Source organism: Cygnus olor, chromosome 1 (assembly GCF_009769625.2).
Source record: "Cygnus olor isolate bCygOlo1 chromosome 1, bCygOlo1.pri.v2, whole genome shotgun sequence".
Classification (NCBI taxonomy): Eukaryota; Metazoa; Chordata; class Aves; order Anseriformes; family Anatidae; genus Cygnus; species Cygnus olor.
The window spans coordinates 79,704,788-79,723,253 of NC_049169.1; the positions used below are offsets into that span (position 1 = coordinate 79,704,788).

At 38.1% G+C, this 18,466-nt stretch overlaps 1 protein-coding gene across 22 annotated transcripts in view; it reads left to right on the forward strand.

The window, feature by feature from the left end:
* The window catches only part of NRIP1 (nuclear receptor interacting protein 1), a 109,150-nt gene extending 90,998 nt beyond the window's left edge, over positions 1-18,152 (forward strand). For 21 of the 22 annotated variants that reach the window (XM_040566126.1, XM_040566142.1, XM_040566091.1 and 18 more), the window contains one exon: positions 9,228-18,152. In XM_040566126.1, the coding sequence (XP_040422060.1) occupies positions 9,591-13,049 (3,459 nt within the window). In that variant the 5' untranslated portion in view covers positions 9,228-9,590 and the 3' untranslated portion in view covers positions 13,050-18,152. Of the gene's footprint in view, positions 1-13; positions 1,155-9,227 lie in introns of those variants that run through there. The other variant, XR_005822275.1, reaches the window with a different exon arrangement.
* Positions 18,153-18,466: the final 314 nt, after the last annotated feature.

The following is an 18,466-nucleotide window of genomic DNA, read 5'->3' on the forward strand; positions in this document are numbered from 1 at the left end:
TTTTTTTCTACAGAGGGATGGGACTCACAAGTAGACAGTTAATGATTCACCAGTGCTGTACATGTTCAGCAGGGTTCTTGAGCACAGGCTTAATTTTAGACATATGCTAACATGGATGTGAAGCTGGTTTTGTAATTGACACTGTAGGCATATGGCTTTATAAAGGCTTAGTGAAATTGTTGGTTTGACGTGTACTATGAAAGATGGTCCCAAATTAGCTAATGCTTACATATAAGTAAGAGGTGATAGGTTTATTTTTAATAGCTCTTTCATTTTGCTGGCTATGTTCTTGCATGTGGAAAATCACACACAAAATCAATTGCACATCTGTGTTGTTTTGTTTTATATTGTTTTAAAATGTGTATAAGTACCTATTTCAACTTTCTTGACGTTAATGGAACAATCAGTAATGATAAACAGTTATATATTGCTATTTTGTAATTATGTCCTTCATATAGCACTCATGAAAGGCAGATATAAAACATATTAGTAAAAGCTCTATTCCACAACTTTATGACAGCATATCATCTTTCTGCTTAAAATGCTTGTCATTTTTATCAACATAAAATTTGAGAAATTACTTCAAAGTTCATGCCCTTGTATTAAGGGGTAGTTAAACACTTGCCCTTGCCAGCCTTCCACTGTTCCTACCACGATTTTGTTGCAGTGTATACAAAGTCATAGTTTGCATTGTTTTTTAGTGAAGTCAGCATTTTAACTGTTCCAATTTGACTCATGACTTAGGTCCATTTGACTCATGGCTCAGGATGAGTTGCAACCCAGTTTCTAAAGTTTGAGAGTATCATTAATTGTCTATTCATCTCTGTATACATCTGTGTGACTTAAAAGGTTTTTTTTTGTTTTAGTTGGGGATTTGCTATGAATGTTTGCAGATTAACTCTGGCCCACTGGTAAAATGAGGAATTTGTGACATTCTGTACAGGATGTTGTTAGCTTTTTCTCTCCAGGTTTCACTAAAGTTGGTTCTTACGTTGTATATTCATTTTTGCTTGATTTTATTGCTGCTTTAGAGAAAAAATATGTATTTTTTAATTGTAATTGAACTACAAGAAACCTTCTTGTTAATGCAGATTTTTCCTTTCCCACTTAACAGAAGTTACATGAGCTTTTTCTGTGTCCTTAGCCTTTAGAAACATGACCCACAAAAGGCTGAAGTCTCTCATTAAAATAGAAACTATGTTGTCCTTTCACTTAAAAAATAAAAAAATAAAAAATCACCTGGACTTTTAACATGGTTTTATACTTTTTTTTAAAAAAAACATATAGTTGAAAACTGCATGAGTGTGATCTTATACTTCAACTTACTGTGGAATTACTGTGTGTTTTCTGTTAGTTGAAACCTATTCTGCTGAAAGTCATGAAAGTGGCTCTTATTCACAGCTAGCCATGGGACACATGGTCCCAAGTGGAACACAACCACTACTGGCAATAAAAACTGTGCCTTACTTTTAATCAGGTGTAGCTTGGCCTTTGTGAAACCAATTCTTGGTTAAAATAACATAAAATTACTTACATGACAAATCACTGAACATGTATGTACAGTTATTCCACCAAATCCAAGGAATACACTATTTTATTGTAGTGCTGTGGAGAAATGGCTGTATCTTCAGATTCCTTTAACAAGAGAGAAGGTCAGAGATGTGTGGAAGTGCATTATCTGCATTGATCATAACTCAAAAGCACGATTGTCCTTAAGAGGACATTGATTTCTTCACTGTATATTAATCAAGTTTCATTCTTGGGGAATTGACACAGTTAAATGTATAATCAGTGATAAACATTTGTGGGGGTAGGGAGGAAGGGACAATGGGAATCTGGTTGTCAGTTTTCTTTTAATTGCTAATTGCTATGAAAGTGGTTTGCAAAGAATGAAAAGATGCATCCTCTGTCTGTTCTGCTGTACCTACCAGTGTATTTTGTTTGGTATCTACCCCTCTATCCTACAATCAGATCTTGGTATATTTTTTGTGCCCATTTGCTCTTGGTGTCTTGAATAGGAAGACTCAATTAACAAAGGCCTTTCTGTACACTATACTTCAGAGCTTTGTTCCAAATACTACCAAAGTTAGTTAGGATTTAGTGATATGGGCTACCTGGGATTTCTACCTTTACTTTGGAGGAGGGAGTGTTTTCATTTTTCAGTCTTAGGGTTTAGTTTCTGCCCGTCCTGCCTTCAACAGCAGAAAAGATCATTGAGCAGTGTTTCATAAAGCAGTTTTAGATGTCAAATACTCAGTTCCTTCACAGGTGGTATCTGTAGACCAAACATCTGTTCCTCTTCATATTAGAACTGGCAAAGAGTGTGTTTCTGAGTTCATGTCTAAATGACAGCAGATCCTGATCAAGAAATTAACTTGAAGACATTCTTCACTTCTGTAAAAGTGTTGCAAAAAGAACTGTTCCTCCAGTAGTATTTGTGAGAAGAAATACATGTGCATGAGTCTGTGCTGAGGAATTGACTGAAATTTCCATGAAATACTCAGTTACAGGTGTAAAATAAAAGTTGCGTGAATAAGGTGAGGTCTTCCCATACATAAGCATGATCATTTCTGTGAAGTTCAATGCTTCTACTTACTAGATTAAAAAATACTAGTTTAAGGTAGGCTGACATGCGCTATGGTTTTAAGAGTGCCTGCACACTGTGTTGTGCAGGATTTTGCTGGGAGAGGTTGGGTGCTGGAACCAGCACTGTGTTAGTAGTGATGCATTGGAGCAGGCTGCCCAGGGAAGCAGTTGAGTCACCGTCCCTGGAGGTATTCAAAAGATGTGTGGATGTGGTGCTTAGGGACATGGTTTAGTGGTAGACTTGGCAGCACTGGTTAATGGTTCAACGTGAGGATCTTAGAGACCTTTTCCAACCTAAATGATTCTATGATTCTATACCCTGCTTCTCAGGCTAAGCTCTATGGGCTTCCTTGCCGCCAGGCTAGACATACTCTGGCAACCAAGCTATCTTGTCTGTCTTCTGTACACGTCAGGCTGCAGTACAGACATATCTCTCTCTCCAACAGCCACTGTTCTCAGATGGCTGTCATTTACGCTCTTACTGACCCCTCTCCTGGAGAGGCACACCTCCAAGTCAAATGGGGTTCCTTTGCAAAGAGCAATTCCCCAGGGTCTGTAAAAGTCACAGGTTAGCCAGCACAGCTCAGGCCTTTGGTCTTTCATGTAAAAATACTTTGCCTCAGGAGCTGGAACACCTCAAACTCTGCTTCTCTCCTCCCATGTGCGTAGATGTCCCCTATCTGCCCTGCTGCTTCCCTGAAAGGGTATCTGCATAAACATGAACATCTCTCTGACATTTCCTCACCTCATTTAAACAGACAGTGGAAATATTATATTCCCCCTTGACATATTATGTATTATCCCAAAGCTCCTCATTGCCGTGCGGTGGTATGGCATGGTCTGGGTGAGTCACAGATTCCCGGACTGTGGAGAAGCCCATGTGAAGTCTGAGAGCGGAGTGACGCTGAGATTAGATGTCTGGATTCCCCGCTTCACACCCCACAGGGACGATGCATGAACAGCTGCCCCTTCCTTGTGTGACTGGGGCCACGGTTAACAGCTACACTCATTAGCATTTATACTTCAACAGGCTTTAAAACAAAAGCCCAAGTAAACCTAACTAGTCCATAATTGCCAGAACAATTGCGTTATTTTTCAGTCCAGTGGCCTGTCCTATCTTATTCCCCCAGGAAAATAAACATTTCTTGTGTCTGCTGTGGTGCTGGTTCTGTGTTTACAACAGTTTTACATGACTTAAGACTTCTCAGTGTTTTGTGTGCTTTAGTAAAATGTTATCTCTCTGCATCTCTTCAAGCTATCAAGTCAACTGTTATGGGACCAGTTCTCCGCAGAATTTTTAAAGCTGTTTAAGCAGCTGAAACTGTCAGAAGGCCATGGCGGGGCTGGTTTGGCATTCTTCCCTTCAACTCAACCCCCTTCTGCTGCCTAAAGCTCTGAACAAGAGAAACTAAGGCCCCGCTTGTGTTTGGCAGTACACAGCCTGACAAAGCAGCAGGGAAAAGGCTTTGCTGCCTCTTATGCTTGTGAATACTTCAGAGCCCTGAAGTTACTGCTGTTGCTAACCCTGCCGCAACCCAAAGGGTTATTTTGAAGAGCAGCCGGTAATCCGGCACGCAGCAGGACTGCACTAGGTAGCGCTGAGGGAAGAGCCCAGGCCCCAGGTACGTGGGGGCCCAGCTTCTCCTGGGGAGCCCCTGGGGAAAGCCTGGCAGCAGCTCCTCCTGCTGCAACGCGATCCCTGGCCTGCCCTCTCCTGACAGGGCCTTTTAAAAGCGGACGGCTATCCTTTCCATGTTTAAAATGTCTTTTGGAGTCAGTAGGCCTGATGAAGGCATGAACAACATGCCAGGCTGTTGGGAGGAAGCCTATTTTTGCTTTCTCAGTGGTATCCTACAATCATAGGGAACAAGTTTCATTTTTATGAATTTGTAGTGAAGAAGGCTTGTTTATTCCCAAGCTCTCTAGTGTGCAATTGTGGAAGAAGTCACCTGTTGCTGAATTTTTCTCAGTAATCTAATTACTTTTGCTCTTTTCTCCTTTAAAAAAAAAAAAAAATTCAAATGGAACCTTCAAAATGTCTTGACAGCCTGAATCAAATCTGTGAAGAGGTCTCAGCTGCTCCATTCATCTCAATAGATTTCTGACATAAAGCGGGGATTTAGCAAACACTTAAATACTTGATTCTCTTAAAGCACGTACTTAAGTGCTGTTGAAGTACCTGCACGTTTGTGCAGCTCTGTGGGTTTGGTACAGTGGGTTGATGAATCAGGCCTCTTTCACTGCTTATAACCTTAGCAAAAAGTCAACTGAAGTGCTTATACCACCACTCTGAATACATCCTTCCTGCCTGCTAAAGTCAAAGAAATACAAATTGAGCTCAATACCAAATAGTTCTGGGACAGCCACTCTCACTTGCCATGCTCATGTTTAGTTCACTGAATGATTCTCCTGCAATATCCATTCCTAATGCATCTAGGAATCTTTCTGTAGACCATAACTTCATTGTGCTCTGCAGCATATCACTGCTGACAGCTTATAAAGATCAGGAATCATCCAAAATTCTATGTAAAAGGTGCTTTCTTACTACTATTATTGGAGCTGTTGAGAAACCCACAGCCTGTAATATATCCTCAATTATTTTTCTGAAGTTTGCATATATTATTAATCTATCTGTGAAAATACAGAAAAATACAATACAGAAAAGCAAAACCAGAAATCAAAGAGCCTGCCTGCAGTACAGCAAGTAATTGGACCCCGGGATCCCAAGCTGCCACTGCAATCATTGTACTGTATTCCTTAAATCTGTAACAATTAAAATAACTTTCTAAACCGTTGCTTGATGTGGTGAGCTGTAGCCACTACATTTGGGAAGATGAGAATGGGCAGGCAGTGAGCTCTAGTGAGAGCCTTTCTCTTCTAACCATTAAGATGCTGAATTCATTAAATAATTAAAGATTTTAGTTTCACATAGCAGTTTGATTTCAGCTCTACAAATTCATGTTTTGATTTCAGCTCAACTTAAAATTGGAAAATAAAATTAACACATGAATTTAATCACCATTAAAGGACTCGAATCCAGTTAATAAGTGTTTCATCTGTGTGTATATACATATCTCAAACTCTGTATTGATCATTTTAACAATGTGCATAAATTTAGATAATATTTCTTTTAATGAGTGTTCATGTGGGAGATCTGCTAGCCATTGTTAATTTCCTAGACGAATACCTTAATATAGTTACCGTAAGATTTTTCCATAATGTCTTGAATTAAGACTACAGAAGATACATCTACAGTATTGAGTTTTATCAGTTATCTCTGTTACAGCATGTAGCTCTCCTGCCTGAATAATACCAGTCTAGCATTGTTAATTTGCTAAGTGGAACAGGGGGCCACAGTAGAGAGATTTATCTGGAAATGCTAGTCAGAAATATCAGAAAAATGACTTAAGGATGAAATTTAGCTAGTTTAAGTTGTAAACCGATTTTAATTTCTTAAATGACAGCAACTGATTGTCTATTGGTTAACTGCAAAAGTGCTGTTTTAGTGTCTCCATTTAGGTTTTATAGATGAGGCATTCATCAATTTAAAAAATAAATAAATGAAAAAGTGTGTGTGTATACACACATGGGAAAAAGCCGTTGGCTCAGATGTTGTGGTTTTAACCTGGAAGATGTGCTCTCAAATTTAATTACCTTTTGAAGCACTAATACTTTATGGTAACTAAAGGATCTTAGAGTTTATTGTTATCATTCCATTGAAATCTTTGCAACTGATACGTATATCTGTATATCTGTTTGCAAACAAAGAAGAGCTCCAACAACAGCAAAAGTAGAATTAATATTCTGGACAACGATGGTTTCTATAGTTCAGTGTATGTTTTAATATTCTCTTATTTTCCTACTCTGCTCACAGTTTCTCCCTAGGCATTTTTAAAAGGATGTGGGACTGATTTCCCATGGTATGCTCTCCACTTTGGGAGCATCTCGCCAGGTTACAGCTTTTGTGCTGTGAATCGTGCTGCTGCTTTAGTTCTGTCTAGGTAAACATGACTTAATGAGCTGTGATCGGTTTGTGTTCATGTAGGTTCTGAAAATAGCCTCAGAAAACAAGCATTTTGTTTATTTGTAGGATATGAGAATCTGTGAAGAAAGGGTTGGAACAATAACATCAACAAAAAACTAGTTCATATACAATAGTTGCATGGTAAAGAAAGTATATCAAATTTATAGTTCCTCAGTTCTTTCTCAATAGTTACATACAATTTTTAGGTCTAGAGATTCATAGTTATTAGATGCTAATTTTAGAGGTTCATTGCAATAAGTCCTTACTGAGAAATGAGATGTATTTCTGTAGGGCTTTTCACTTCTCTCCACCCTGTTCCCCCCCCCCCTCATTTCAGGTAGTTTCTGGAATAATATTTAATAGCACATTTCAGTGGGTCCAGGGAATTTCCTTGGTTTAGTCTGTATGTTTTAAAAGGGTTGCTGAATGATTACCTTAGTGTCCAGCTAAACATTAATTTCCAGAGCTGGTTCTGTTTCTACTTGACTACGCTTTAGATCAGATAGAGAATGAAAAGCATACTAGGTTCAAAACTTACTAGAAATGCATAGTTGTGAGATTGCTTTCAAACCCTGAAATTTACTATCAGGCTTCCCATCACAAATAAGGTGTAAGTTTAGAGATGGTTTTCATTGAAATGTAATTTCTGATTCTTGACAGGTGACTTCATCACATTTGTGTGTTGCACATTAGGTTGTGCAGGGTTTTATAATGCTGTTATAGCTGTTGCAGCACTAGATCAGAACAGATTCTTTGAAGTGTTTGGTGATGTCCTATTCCTTATGTTAACATGCTTTTCAGATTTAATTCTGTTTAATGAAGACTCCCTTGCATCAGTCTTCTGTAAAATTATGCATATTTCCTGGGCCTTTAGGAATTCCAAGCAAACAAATAAAAAACATGAAAGTGGCAAAATGCTACTTAGAGTACATCCTGAATATAAACTATACTGGCTCTAAGTGTCATCTGCAGTAGTCTTTTTGAGAACTTGAGGGATTTGTGCAAATGCTTTGTCTTTTTTTTTTAATTTTATTTTTTTAATTACCCAGAGCTGCAAATAATAATGTCTTACTGAACACTGGCTTAACACAATGGTGCATTTGGTTGGGACTTCGGCTTAAAGGTAGCCTGCAAGGCACAACACAGTGAAAGATATGCAATTTTATTTTCTTAAACACAAAACACAAGATATCAAGTGCTATCTACTCCTTTATACAAACAGCATGCTGTGAACTTAATTCCATTTTGAAATGTGAAAATGTAGCTGCAGATAAACAGTTTATTTTCGGAAGCTCGAAAACTTTATTTTCTAGATACAGTGCATTCGCAAATATTTGAGGAAAGAATCTTAGCTGTATTGACATTGTACTTACTGGACATCTGATGTATACATCAGAAGCATAATGTATTTGTTGGATTTTCTGTTCAAGGATTTGAAATTTCTGTTATTTAAACCACTTTAGATGGAAACTTTGTAAAAGTCCACCCAGAGACGTACAGGTTTTTGAAGGAACAGTGAGATGATAGGTAATTTCTAATTAGACAAATCCAAGTTTGAGTTGTATTTGAACAAATACAGTGTCTTCTGCAGGTAATTATGTAAGTACTGGTCAATGTACACTTGCATTTCTGAGAGAAATGTTGAGACCTTAGTAATAACTACCGACTTTTAATTTGATATTTAGGTACATGGGGTATACATATCTACACTACAATGAATTGCTGGTGTTTTAATGCTGTGATTTTGTTTTGTATTTTTACAGCATAATGTCTTATTCAAGGAAGTATTGTGTAGAGATGTTCTACAAGAATTGCTTTGAAAATAATAGTCTTCAAGGAAGGCCTGTTTTTTCACCATTTTACATTTAATACATGGAAATGATGTAAAAATAAATATCTTCCAACAAAGATCTACCAGGAAGCACCTTTTTCTCCATTTCTATTGCCTTTATCTTCTAATGATAACAGGTTTAAAGATAAAGATTTCCTCCATGCTGTACTATTACGCCAGATTTTGCATTACTTAGGTAATCCTGGACAGCAGTGGCACTTTGGTTTCTAATTCTGGCAGTATCATCTACCTGCTAAACAGAAGTGTGGTCATACATGTTGCTACTTATTTTGAAAACAGGTATTTGAAACAGATTCAACATGAACCTAAACACTGACTTTAGGCATGCCTTTTCCCATTAATTCTCTTTCACAGGGATGGTGTTCATACCTGTGTATTTACATAGTAAGAAGAAAGATCAATGCAACTGTGAAATAAAATCCTTTGTAAATTTTTCTAAGCAATATTTAGATTTTATTTCCATGGTTGCCATTTCCTGTTTTGAGCTGTAGAGTAGAGAAATTCAACAATCACTTCTAGTAGCTATGCTTATAATAGTCAAAATGATTGAGACAGAAAACTTTATGTAGAATTTGAGTTTAAAGTAAACTAAGTTCTTCAGATTAGGTGACATGGACTCTCTGCTTTATTCTAGCACATGGTTATCACTGAAATATCCTGTATCTGTCTAAAACAGTATGTTAAAAAAAATCTGATGCAATTTATTTAGATCTTACCCTAATTCTTTTTTCTTGACCACTGTTTTTTTGTCTTTGTTTCACTTAGGAATTCTACATGCTTGATGCAGATGGAAAAAGATGAAAAACAAACTGGATTCATGGAGAAGGGTGAAGAAGGCAAATACTTAATGGAACTTTATTACCTTAGAAGCGTGTTCTAAATACTCTTCCTAGACATCTTTCATAAATATTCTATATATCAACACAGTGACGTGATTGGAAATCTGGCTCATCAAACAGCATACACGGGAAGAAGCCTGCTTGGAATGTGACTGTATTGTTTCTAAGAGTTTGTGAGAAAATGCTATAGACATCTACCTATTTATTAACTCTGCATCTCAATTCAGCTGCAGCAAACTAGTCTTTGAAGTGAATAGAAACAGAGCCCTTTTGGATACTTTTGTTGAACATGACTCATGGAGAAGAGCTTGGCTCTGAGATGCACCAGGATTCTGTTGTTCTAACTTACCTAGAGGGATTACTAATGCATCAAGCAGCAGGAGGCTCAGGTACTGCAGTTGACAAAAAGTCTACTGGGCATAGTGGAGAGGATCAAAACTTTAAGATTTCTGGAAATATATTTCCCAACTGTCAAAGTAATGGTCCAGTTCTTAAGACAAATACATATCAGGGATCTGGCATGCTGCACCTCAAAAAAGCAAGACTGTTGCAGTCTTCTGAAGACTGGAATACAGCAAAGAGAAGGCGGTTGTCTGATTCCATTGTGGATTTAGATGGAAAAAAGGAAGCTTTGTTAGCTGGCATGGTTGAAAATGTGCCTAAAGTCAAACAGGATAGCACATTACTTGCCTCTTTGCTTCAGTCATTCAGCTCTAGGCTGCAGAGTGTTGCTCTGTCACAGCAGATTAGGCAGAGCCTTAAGGAGCAAGGATATTCCCTTAGCCATGATTCTTTACAGGTGGAGAAGGATTTAAGGTGCTATGGTGTTGCATCCAGTCACCTGAAGACTCTTCTGAAGAAGAGTAAAGCAAAGGATCAGAAGTTGGACAACAGCCTGCCTGATATAACAAAGAACCTGCCCGATGAGAGGTTTATAGAATCTCCTCATGCAGTGCAGAGCGGACCTAAAGTGATAAATGAGCCACTGTCATGTGCTGCAAGATTACAAGCTGTTGCAAGCATGGTAGAGAAACGATCCAGTCCTGCTGCTTCACCAAAGCCCAGTGTAGCATGCAGCCAGCTGGCTTTACTCCTTTCAAGTGAAGCTCACTTGCAGCAGTACTCCAGGGAACATGCTTTAAAAGCACAAAATGCAAATCAAATAGCAAGTGAGAGACTTGCAGCTATGGCCAGATTACAAGAAAGTGCTCAGAAAGATATTGGCCAATTCAGTTTAGCAAAAGGAATGACAAGCCATCTCAATGGTCAAACAGGATCATCAACCAAAATGGTATCAAGCAAAAGCAATATGGCACCATTTCAAAGTTCAATGGGAATCACGCATTCGCCTCCCAAAAATGTGGGATTCAAAAGTACTTTGGAAAGGAGTAATGTGAAAACCTCTCCCAGCAACAGTTTGCTCTTACATCTCCTGAAAAGCCAGAATACCACCAAACAATTAAAAGGACATGAAGAGAGCAGCACACCGACAACTGTTGATGAGTATTCAGACAACAACCCTAGCTTTACAGATGATAGCAGTGATGATGAAAGCTCCCATTCTAACTGTCTTCCCATAGACTTATCCTTTAAACAGAGAACAGATAAACCAGATGCAGGTCCACCTGCATCACTGGATAACCTGACTCAGTCTTTGCTTCATAGCTGGGATCCAAAAGTTTCCTGTCCAGAGAACAAGGAAGACAAAGACACTCCAAAGGCGTCTAAGCTGAATCCCCATCAAAAAGTAACACTACTTCAGTTGTTACTTGGGCATAAGAGTGAAGAAAAGGTTGACAAAAGTAATGAGCCTCAGGGACCACACAGTGCAGCTGATGTGGCAAAATTCACTGTACAGACTGGTAAAAGGACTCCTGTTACTGACAGTCCCAGTGCAAATCGAATGACTCCACTAAGCACTCCACCTTTGCTTGCTTCTACAAAAGCAGACTCTCCTATAAATCTCTCTCACCAGTCGTTAGCCATCAAGCGTAACTCTCCACCGTATGCCTGCAGCATCCAGCCAGACAGGCTGGTGAATCCTGCATCTAAACATTTGATAGACCTTTCTAAAAGCAAAGAAATTCAAGGAGCCAAGCTGAGCAGAAATGATAGTCCACAAAACTCTTCGGCTTTCAGTGCCAGCAAGCTGTTGCAGAATCTTGCTCAGTGCGGTATGCAGACTTCCATGTCAAGTGAAGAACAAAGACCTAGCAAACATCTGCTAGCAGGGAACACAGATAAACCTGTAGGCTTGATTGATAGATTGAACAGCCCTCTGCTTACAAATAAAATGAGTACACATGAAGAAAATAACAAAATATTCAGTTGTCAGTCTGTACCCACTGAACAAGGACTTCCAGGTTCGGAAATAGAAAATCTCCTTGAAAGGCGCACTGTCCTTCAGCTGCTTCTGGGAACTCCCAATAAAGGTAAAAGTGAAAAGAAAGAGAGGGTGCTTTTAAGAGATGAAGGTTCTCAGGAACAGACAGATAAGGCTTTGAATGAGCAAATATTGACAGTGAAAATAAAAACTGAACCATCTGAAGAATCGAATGTTCCTTATAATTCAAATGCACAACAAATAAGAGAGTGCAAGGGTAACAAATTTCAAGGATTTATTCATTCACTGCAGAGAAACACAGCTGCTTCTCCAGTATCTGAGGAGATGAAATCTGAGCCTCTTTCACCTCAAGATTTTTCTTTTTCCAAAAATGGTCTGCTAAGTAAATTGCTGAGACAAAATCAAGATAGTTACCCTGCAGATGAGCTGGATAGAAGTCACCGAAACAATGAGCTAACACACCTGGAATCAAAGAGTCTTTGCACAGTACCGAAGAAGAGGAAGCTTCATGCTGAGCCTTTGGAAAGTCCATTAAAAAAGATGAAAACTAATGTGTCTGATGCTGCAAACAATCATGTTTCTCCTACAGAGGCACTGTATGGACCTTTGCTAAACCAGCAAGAACTGAAATTCAGCAGAAGTGATTCTGAATTTAAATATGCTGTAAGTCATGGTTCAAATAATGAAAGTGAAAATAGGAGTTGGTCTAGAGATAGTAAAGGCTTTAATGTGTTGAAACAGCTGCTTCTCTCAGAAAACTGTGAGAGAGATCTGTCACAACATAGGAATAACTTACTAATGGAGGGCAAGAAAAGAGGAAACAAAAGCAATGCAACAATTAATAAACCTGAATTCAGCATTTCTTCAGTAAACACATTAATGGGAAGTCCTGTACAACAGAGCAATTGTGTAGATCACAGAACATTTCACTATCCAGTAGTGGTAAAAAGTCCTGCCAGTTCCCCTTTCCCTGAGCATTTGGGGAGTACAGTGTCTAGGCTCGAATCTGACCAGTTTAGTGTGTGTCCTGTGCCTGGTGAGAAAGGTCCCATCAGATGGGTTATCACAGGTATGGACAAGAATGATTATGAAAAAGACTCTCCAAGACTGACCAAAACCAATCCGATATTGTACTACATGTTACAGAAAGGCGGTAACTCTGTTAGCAGCCAAGAAGCACACGACAAAGAAATTTGGAATGAATCTTCATTTACTGATAGTTCAACTCATGTTACAATCAAAGAGGAGTTAACATCTGATGCAGAGCTTGAAACTCCTTTTAATAACTTAAGAAGCCCTTACAACAGCCATATGGGGAATAAGACCTCTCATCAACATGGTGTGAATGGTGAAGTGCATGGACTTCTAGAAAAAGTGCTAACAATCAAAAAAGAGCCAGAATAAACTACAGTCTCATCAATGAGTTTACAATCAGTGGTTTTGAATCTTTGTTAAAAAAAAAAAAAAAGGAAAAAAACGAAAAAATAAAAATGAATACGAACTTGACTACTGTACAAATTGAGCATGATTTTAGAAAAGCATGGTCTAATTGAAACATGTTTTCATTTGATAAACTTTTTATTTTTCTGGTGATGTTATTTAAAATACATGTAGATAAAACTTGCTTTACAATAGATCGTCACAAGGAAGTTAGGTTGTAATTTGTACAAGACATTTCTGTATGCATCAAATTAAGTTATGAGTACTCTTTGATTAGAGTCTTATTTGGATCTGCAAGTCTTTGGTATAACATAAAGTGTAACCGTACAGCCTAGGTGGTGGTAATGCTGCGTTTCCTCCCTTTCCTGTAAAATAATCCTTATTTTTGGAAGCCTGAGCATAGAGGCAGGGTACCTTTTTTTTGAATGTTTAGTAAGTTTTGTGAAATTTTAAGAATAACTTTAAAGAAATGGAGCAGTCTGTCCAAGGTATTAGCTTGTCACATGGGGAAAACCTGTGCCAGTGTTAATAACTGAACTGCACTGAAATGTAATTTTTAGTGCTTCCAAATTTTTTATTTTTTTTTAAAACCTTGTTTGTGGTCCTGCCAGAATAGCGGTGTAAAATCTATTTTTCTTCTCTGCCCTGCTTTTGACAAAAGGCTTCCTCAAAATCCTTAGCTATAGTTAAGAGTTCCTAGTTACGATTAAGGTTTTTTTTCTAGGTTTTTATATAAAAGGCAGATTTTCATATATTGTGGAAATACTACATGAGTCTTTTGTTGGTGCATTCCTGTCACTTCCCTCCTTAAAAGGGGAAAGTCAAAATGCCTCTTGGAGTACTGCAGTTCAGAAAGCTTAGCACATAGATTTTGTGAGGAAAATGGTGGAAAGTTTGTGAAGTAGCTAATCAGAATTGTTTGTTTAGCACCATCTTGCTTCTTTTAATGAAGAGTATCAACTGCACTAAAGCGGCACATCAGGCTTCCACTCAAATATAGAATAGGATTTTAATGAAAAAATGTGTTGGCCTCTGGAAAGAATCCATATTCTGCCAATATTTATTACTCTCTGAACAGCTGATGCACAGTATAATGCACTGCCTTTTCTCTGCAGAAAACTTGGTTTCAGAATAATTTTTGAGGTTGCACTGAGGATAAAATTGTAGTTTTGTCATGTTTTGTAATGGGTAGTGGGACATGTCTCAGAAATTCTCCTCTGCCCTTTTCATCAGTCCCCACCTGTGCTGTGATTTGTAACATCTGGCAATATCAGCCTGAGATGGGAATAACTGAAAATTGCAGTCAAAGCTGAGACACCTTAAAAGAATTGCTGACTGGGGAAGAGCCAAGCAGCACTGTTAACATTGTCAGTGTTAACTCCATTTGGAGCCCTTACTTCTCCCGGGGGAAGAGGAGGACAAAATCTGGTTCCTCTAAATTATATGCATTAAAAGTTTTACTGAAGTTTTCACTCCTCTGAAAAAAATGTTCTCTGTAGCTTTTAATTTCATTGATAATTCCCTGTGTTATCAGAAAACAGCTAAGTAGCTGGCTTGCACAGATAATGAAAGCTGCACTCTTTTTAATGTTGACCATTTTCACCATTGAGAGCTGATGACATGAAAAAACTCTGCTGTTTCTTGTTTGACTCAAGTTTGCAGAGATGAGTGGTGGGGCATTTTGCTCTCTTCCTTCCTGGTTTTGTTTCAGAGACCCTTTTCCCACCCTTCTGGCTCACCTAGACAGAGTGAGCTATTGTCCCTTTCTCATCCTCTGCCCACTGTCTGGGATTAGTTTCCCTTCTTTCCAGTGCAGTCCCTACTGAAAAGGACTTCTGTCTGGCAGCTGGAAAATGCACCAGGATTCTGTTTAACCCTCCTGGGGATACCTTCTTTTAGGGAACACAGATGTTTGGCAGTATCCAATATAAAACATTCCCCTGGTTTATATGAGAAATAACAGAGCAACTTAAAGATATATTTTTATGTTATTTGGGTGAAGCGTAATATATTAATGGGCTGTACAAAGATTTATATTTTAAAGCCTTCACACAAATCTAATATTACTTTAAATGTCATTGTCTGAAGTGTATTATAGAAATAAATTTTGTCTTTAATATTTGAATTTATAAGTGGCCCAATGACAATTCAGATGTCTCATAGAATAGTCATTAATGATATAAAGTATATTTTGCATTGACAGTGGAACTGAATTCTTTTTATATGAGTCAACCCAACAGAAATATTTAAAAAAAAAAAAGGCATTTGTTCCATCCATTAAACATCTCTTAAAGTCTTAATTGATTATTTTTCTTGAAACAACATGTATATAGCTAGAAAATATGTACAATATAGAATAATAGATGCTCCCTGGAGTAAATACAGGGCTATAATTTGTTTGAAGGGCTCCACAGAAAAATGCAGCTTGAATGGAGGTGAAATAATCTGTTTGTGAAAATTTCATCAAAGCAAGGTTCAGATGAAAAGTAGGGAAGAGAGTCTAACCCTAACAAAAAGTAATACTGGAGTTTAGGAGTGTGCTTTACCTATGTATTTATTCTATGGTAGTCTATTGTTATAATATATACTTTTGAACGTTTAATTTTTAAAGTTTTATAAAACATTTAAGTTAAAATGTTAAGTTTGACCAGTTAATGATTTAGCTTTCTTTTAAGTGGTGTTAATGAAAGGGTATTACAATTCTGACACATCTTTAGACTATAATACACAAGAATTTAATTGTAGGTCATGCTGTTCGTAGAAGAATCTTGCCTGTTGTGGTCACTGCAATCTCAAAGCAGTGTGTAGCATAACGATGAGGCCCTTGAGAGGGAAGGGCATGCTAACTTAATGCTCTTCAGTCAGTTGCTAAAAGGGCAACAGTCTTCTATGCAAAATTCTCCAGCATCACTAGTGTTACTGCTCCCTAGGGAAGAGAGTTCTTTTTCAAAATCTGCCCCATCCACATTTACAGCCTTCAAACCTGAGAACCGAAGGCTTTTTCATTATTTTTTATCTTGTAGCTTGGGTGAGTGAAAAGGAATCACTGTTGTCATCCTTGGGACATTTTTCTTCAGTTCTTTTATCAGAAAAGGGAGGTGCAGGAGCTGGGTTTGCTGCCCCAGCAGAAGGGCTGGTAGGGCTGGCCACGTTTTCCCAAGCAACCCAAAAGATCCTCGATTTCCCCTGGTCCCTGCGACAAACCAAGGTCATTTGTTGTGTAATACTCTGTGTTCTCATCAACTCTGGTCTCCTTGGTTCAGTAGACATTTACTGCTAGGATATGTATTTCAGCTGTCCCCAGTATGCTTCCTCAGCCTGTGGGAGTGGAGGCTTCAAAGATAAGTCAGCTCAGGAGGTCGAGGTTGCAGCTAGGCCTTTAGACTGTAGACTTGGAGAGGAGCAGGGCCGTGTCAGATAAGGGGAGCAGTAGCTCTGTAGGCAGGAGGTGCGGGACTGTTAGGTGCTGTTGCGTGACCTCCACATCCGAGGAGCAGGGAGGGAGGAGAGGAGGTTGCGCTGCAGTTGTAAACGGGGGAGACTTCTGGAGGAAAGCTGCCTCCACCTCATGGAGCAGTGAAGAAGTGAGATAGGAATGTGTGTATGCCACACCTAAAGTTGTAGCTGCAGCCCCTTGAGACTTGTACTGGAATTAGCTTGAACCTTCCTTAACTCTGAGTAGTTGCAGCAGCAGCAGCAGCTGTGATGCTAAGTGCCCGATGCCTTGCTTGAGGTTGGATCTCCAGGCTCGTGCTGCTTCATCTGCCGTGTCACTGCAGTGCTCAAACCGGATAGGTCTGGGGTTTGACTTGTAATTCCCACACAGATATGCCTTTTGTTTCCAGAGGAAAGTGTAAGGGACTGAGGTAACCAGATTTTTAGCATCTCCTCTGCCACAGTGTGAGACAATGATAGGGGGGTGACACACAACCACAGAATAAAAGCTGTGTTGCTAGAGAGCTTCTCTGCTGATACCACTTAACCTGTCAGCACAGTTTGAGAAGTTTATAAACACTGTCAGATCAAAAGGGAATTCAGCCATAACTTTCACTTTTCTTAGTCATTTTCTCTTAGTAATATTTTTAAATTTTTGATTTACAAATCTTTTTAAAAGAAAGAGATGAATGGTTTAAATTTTCCCTGTTAAATGTTGGTGAAAGTATTACAGCTCTCATTGACGTCAGTGACATGATATTACCAGTTTGTTCTCTGCCACATCTTACAGAGGAGTAAACTGGTAAGTATATATTATATATATTTATATATAATGTAAATATATTGACTTGTTACACCTATAATATGTTGAAATTGGTTTTTAAAAGGTGATGTAAATAGTGGTTTCCTTAATGAAAAATACATATTTTGTATTGTTCTAATGCAAAGGAAAAGAAAAACCTTTTAATCTTCTGTTTTTTTTTTTTTTAGTTATGTATATTCCATGTATAACTGTAAATATGATCAGATAGGTTTAAAAACTTTTGCATGTATGTATACAGTTGCAAGTCTGGAAGAATGTATAGAAAAATACTTTTATTTAAAGTTGTGATAACCTGCTGCATGAAAAGTGCATGGGGGACCCTGTGCATCTGTGCGTTGGCAAAAATGTCTTAACAAGTCAGGTCAGTTCAAAACACAACAGTATTCCACTTCTGGACATGACTTCTGCTGTGGTATTTTAGCTTTGTGAAAGAATGTGCTTCAAATCAAAAGGGTCTGGGAAAAAAATGCAAAACTACTTTTAAAACATGAAGTACTCATACAACTATAATCAGTCACGTAAGTTCAGGATTCCATTTTACGTAATTGAAATATTGTACCAGGACTATTCCATTGCTGTAAAACAAAGGAATATTGATTTTTCATTGCCGTACATAAGAATTTGGGATTTTACCACAACCAATTTTATTGTGATGTGTTTTCAGTAATTTATCTAACTGGTCTCATTTTTTATTAGAAATTAATTTCCTCATGTGATGTCACAAAACTGTATATACTGCAGTGTGAAGTTTTTTTAAATCTTTCAGTGTTTACTTCCTGCAGAAGATTTGAATAAATGAGAAAAATGCATTGTCTTGATGGTTTTTAACTCTGCTTTATTTCATGGGTACGTTTTGTTATTGGAGTGCTAGTGGGCTTTCTGCATCAGTGCTATTAATATAAATTTCTGACAACAAAAATATCTCAAGGAATTTAGGGGGATGTATTCTTCAGCAAGGCTACTGACTCGAAACAATCAAGGAGCTGGAAATGAAACAATCTAAATCAGATTAGCAGCTTTACTTTACAATGCACTCCATTATGTTTTATTCAAATATCTTTCTCCATATTACTAGACCATAAACTAGAAACCTTTAAATGGAATTTTTAATTTGAAAATTTTT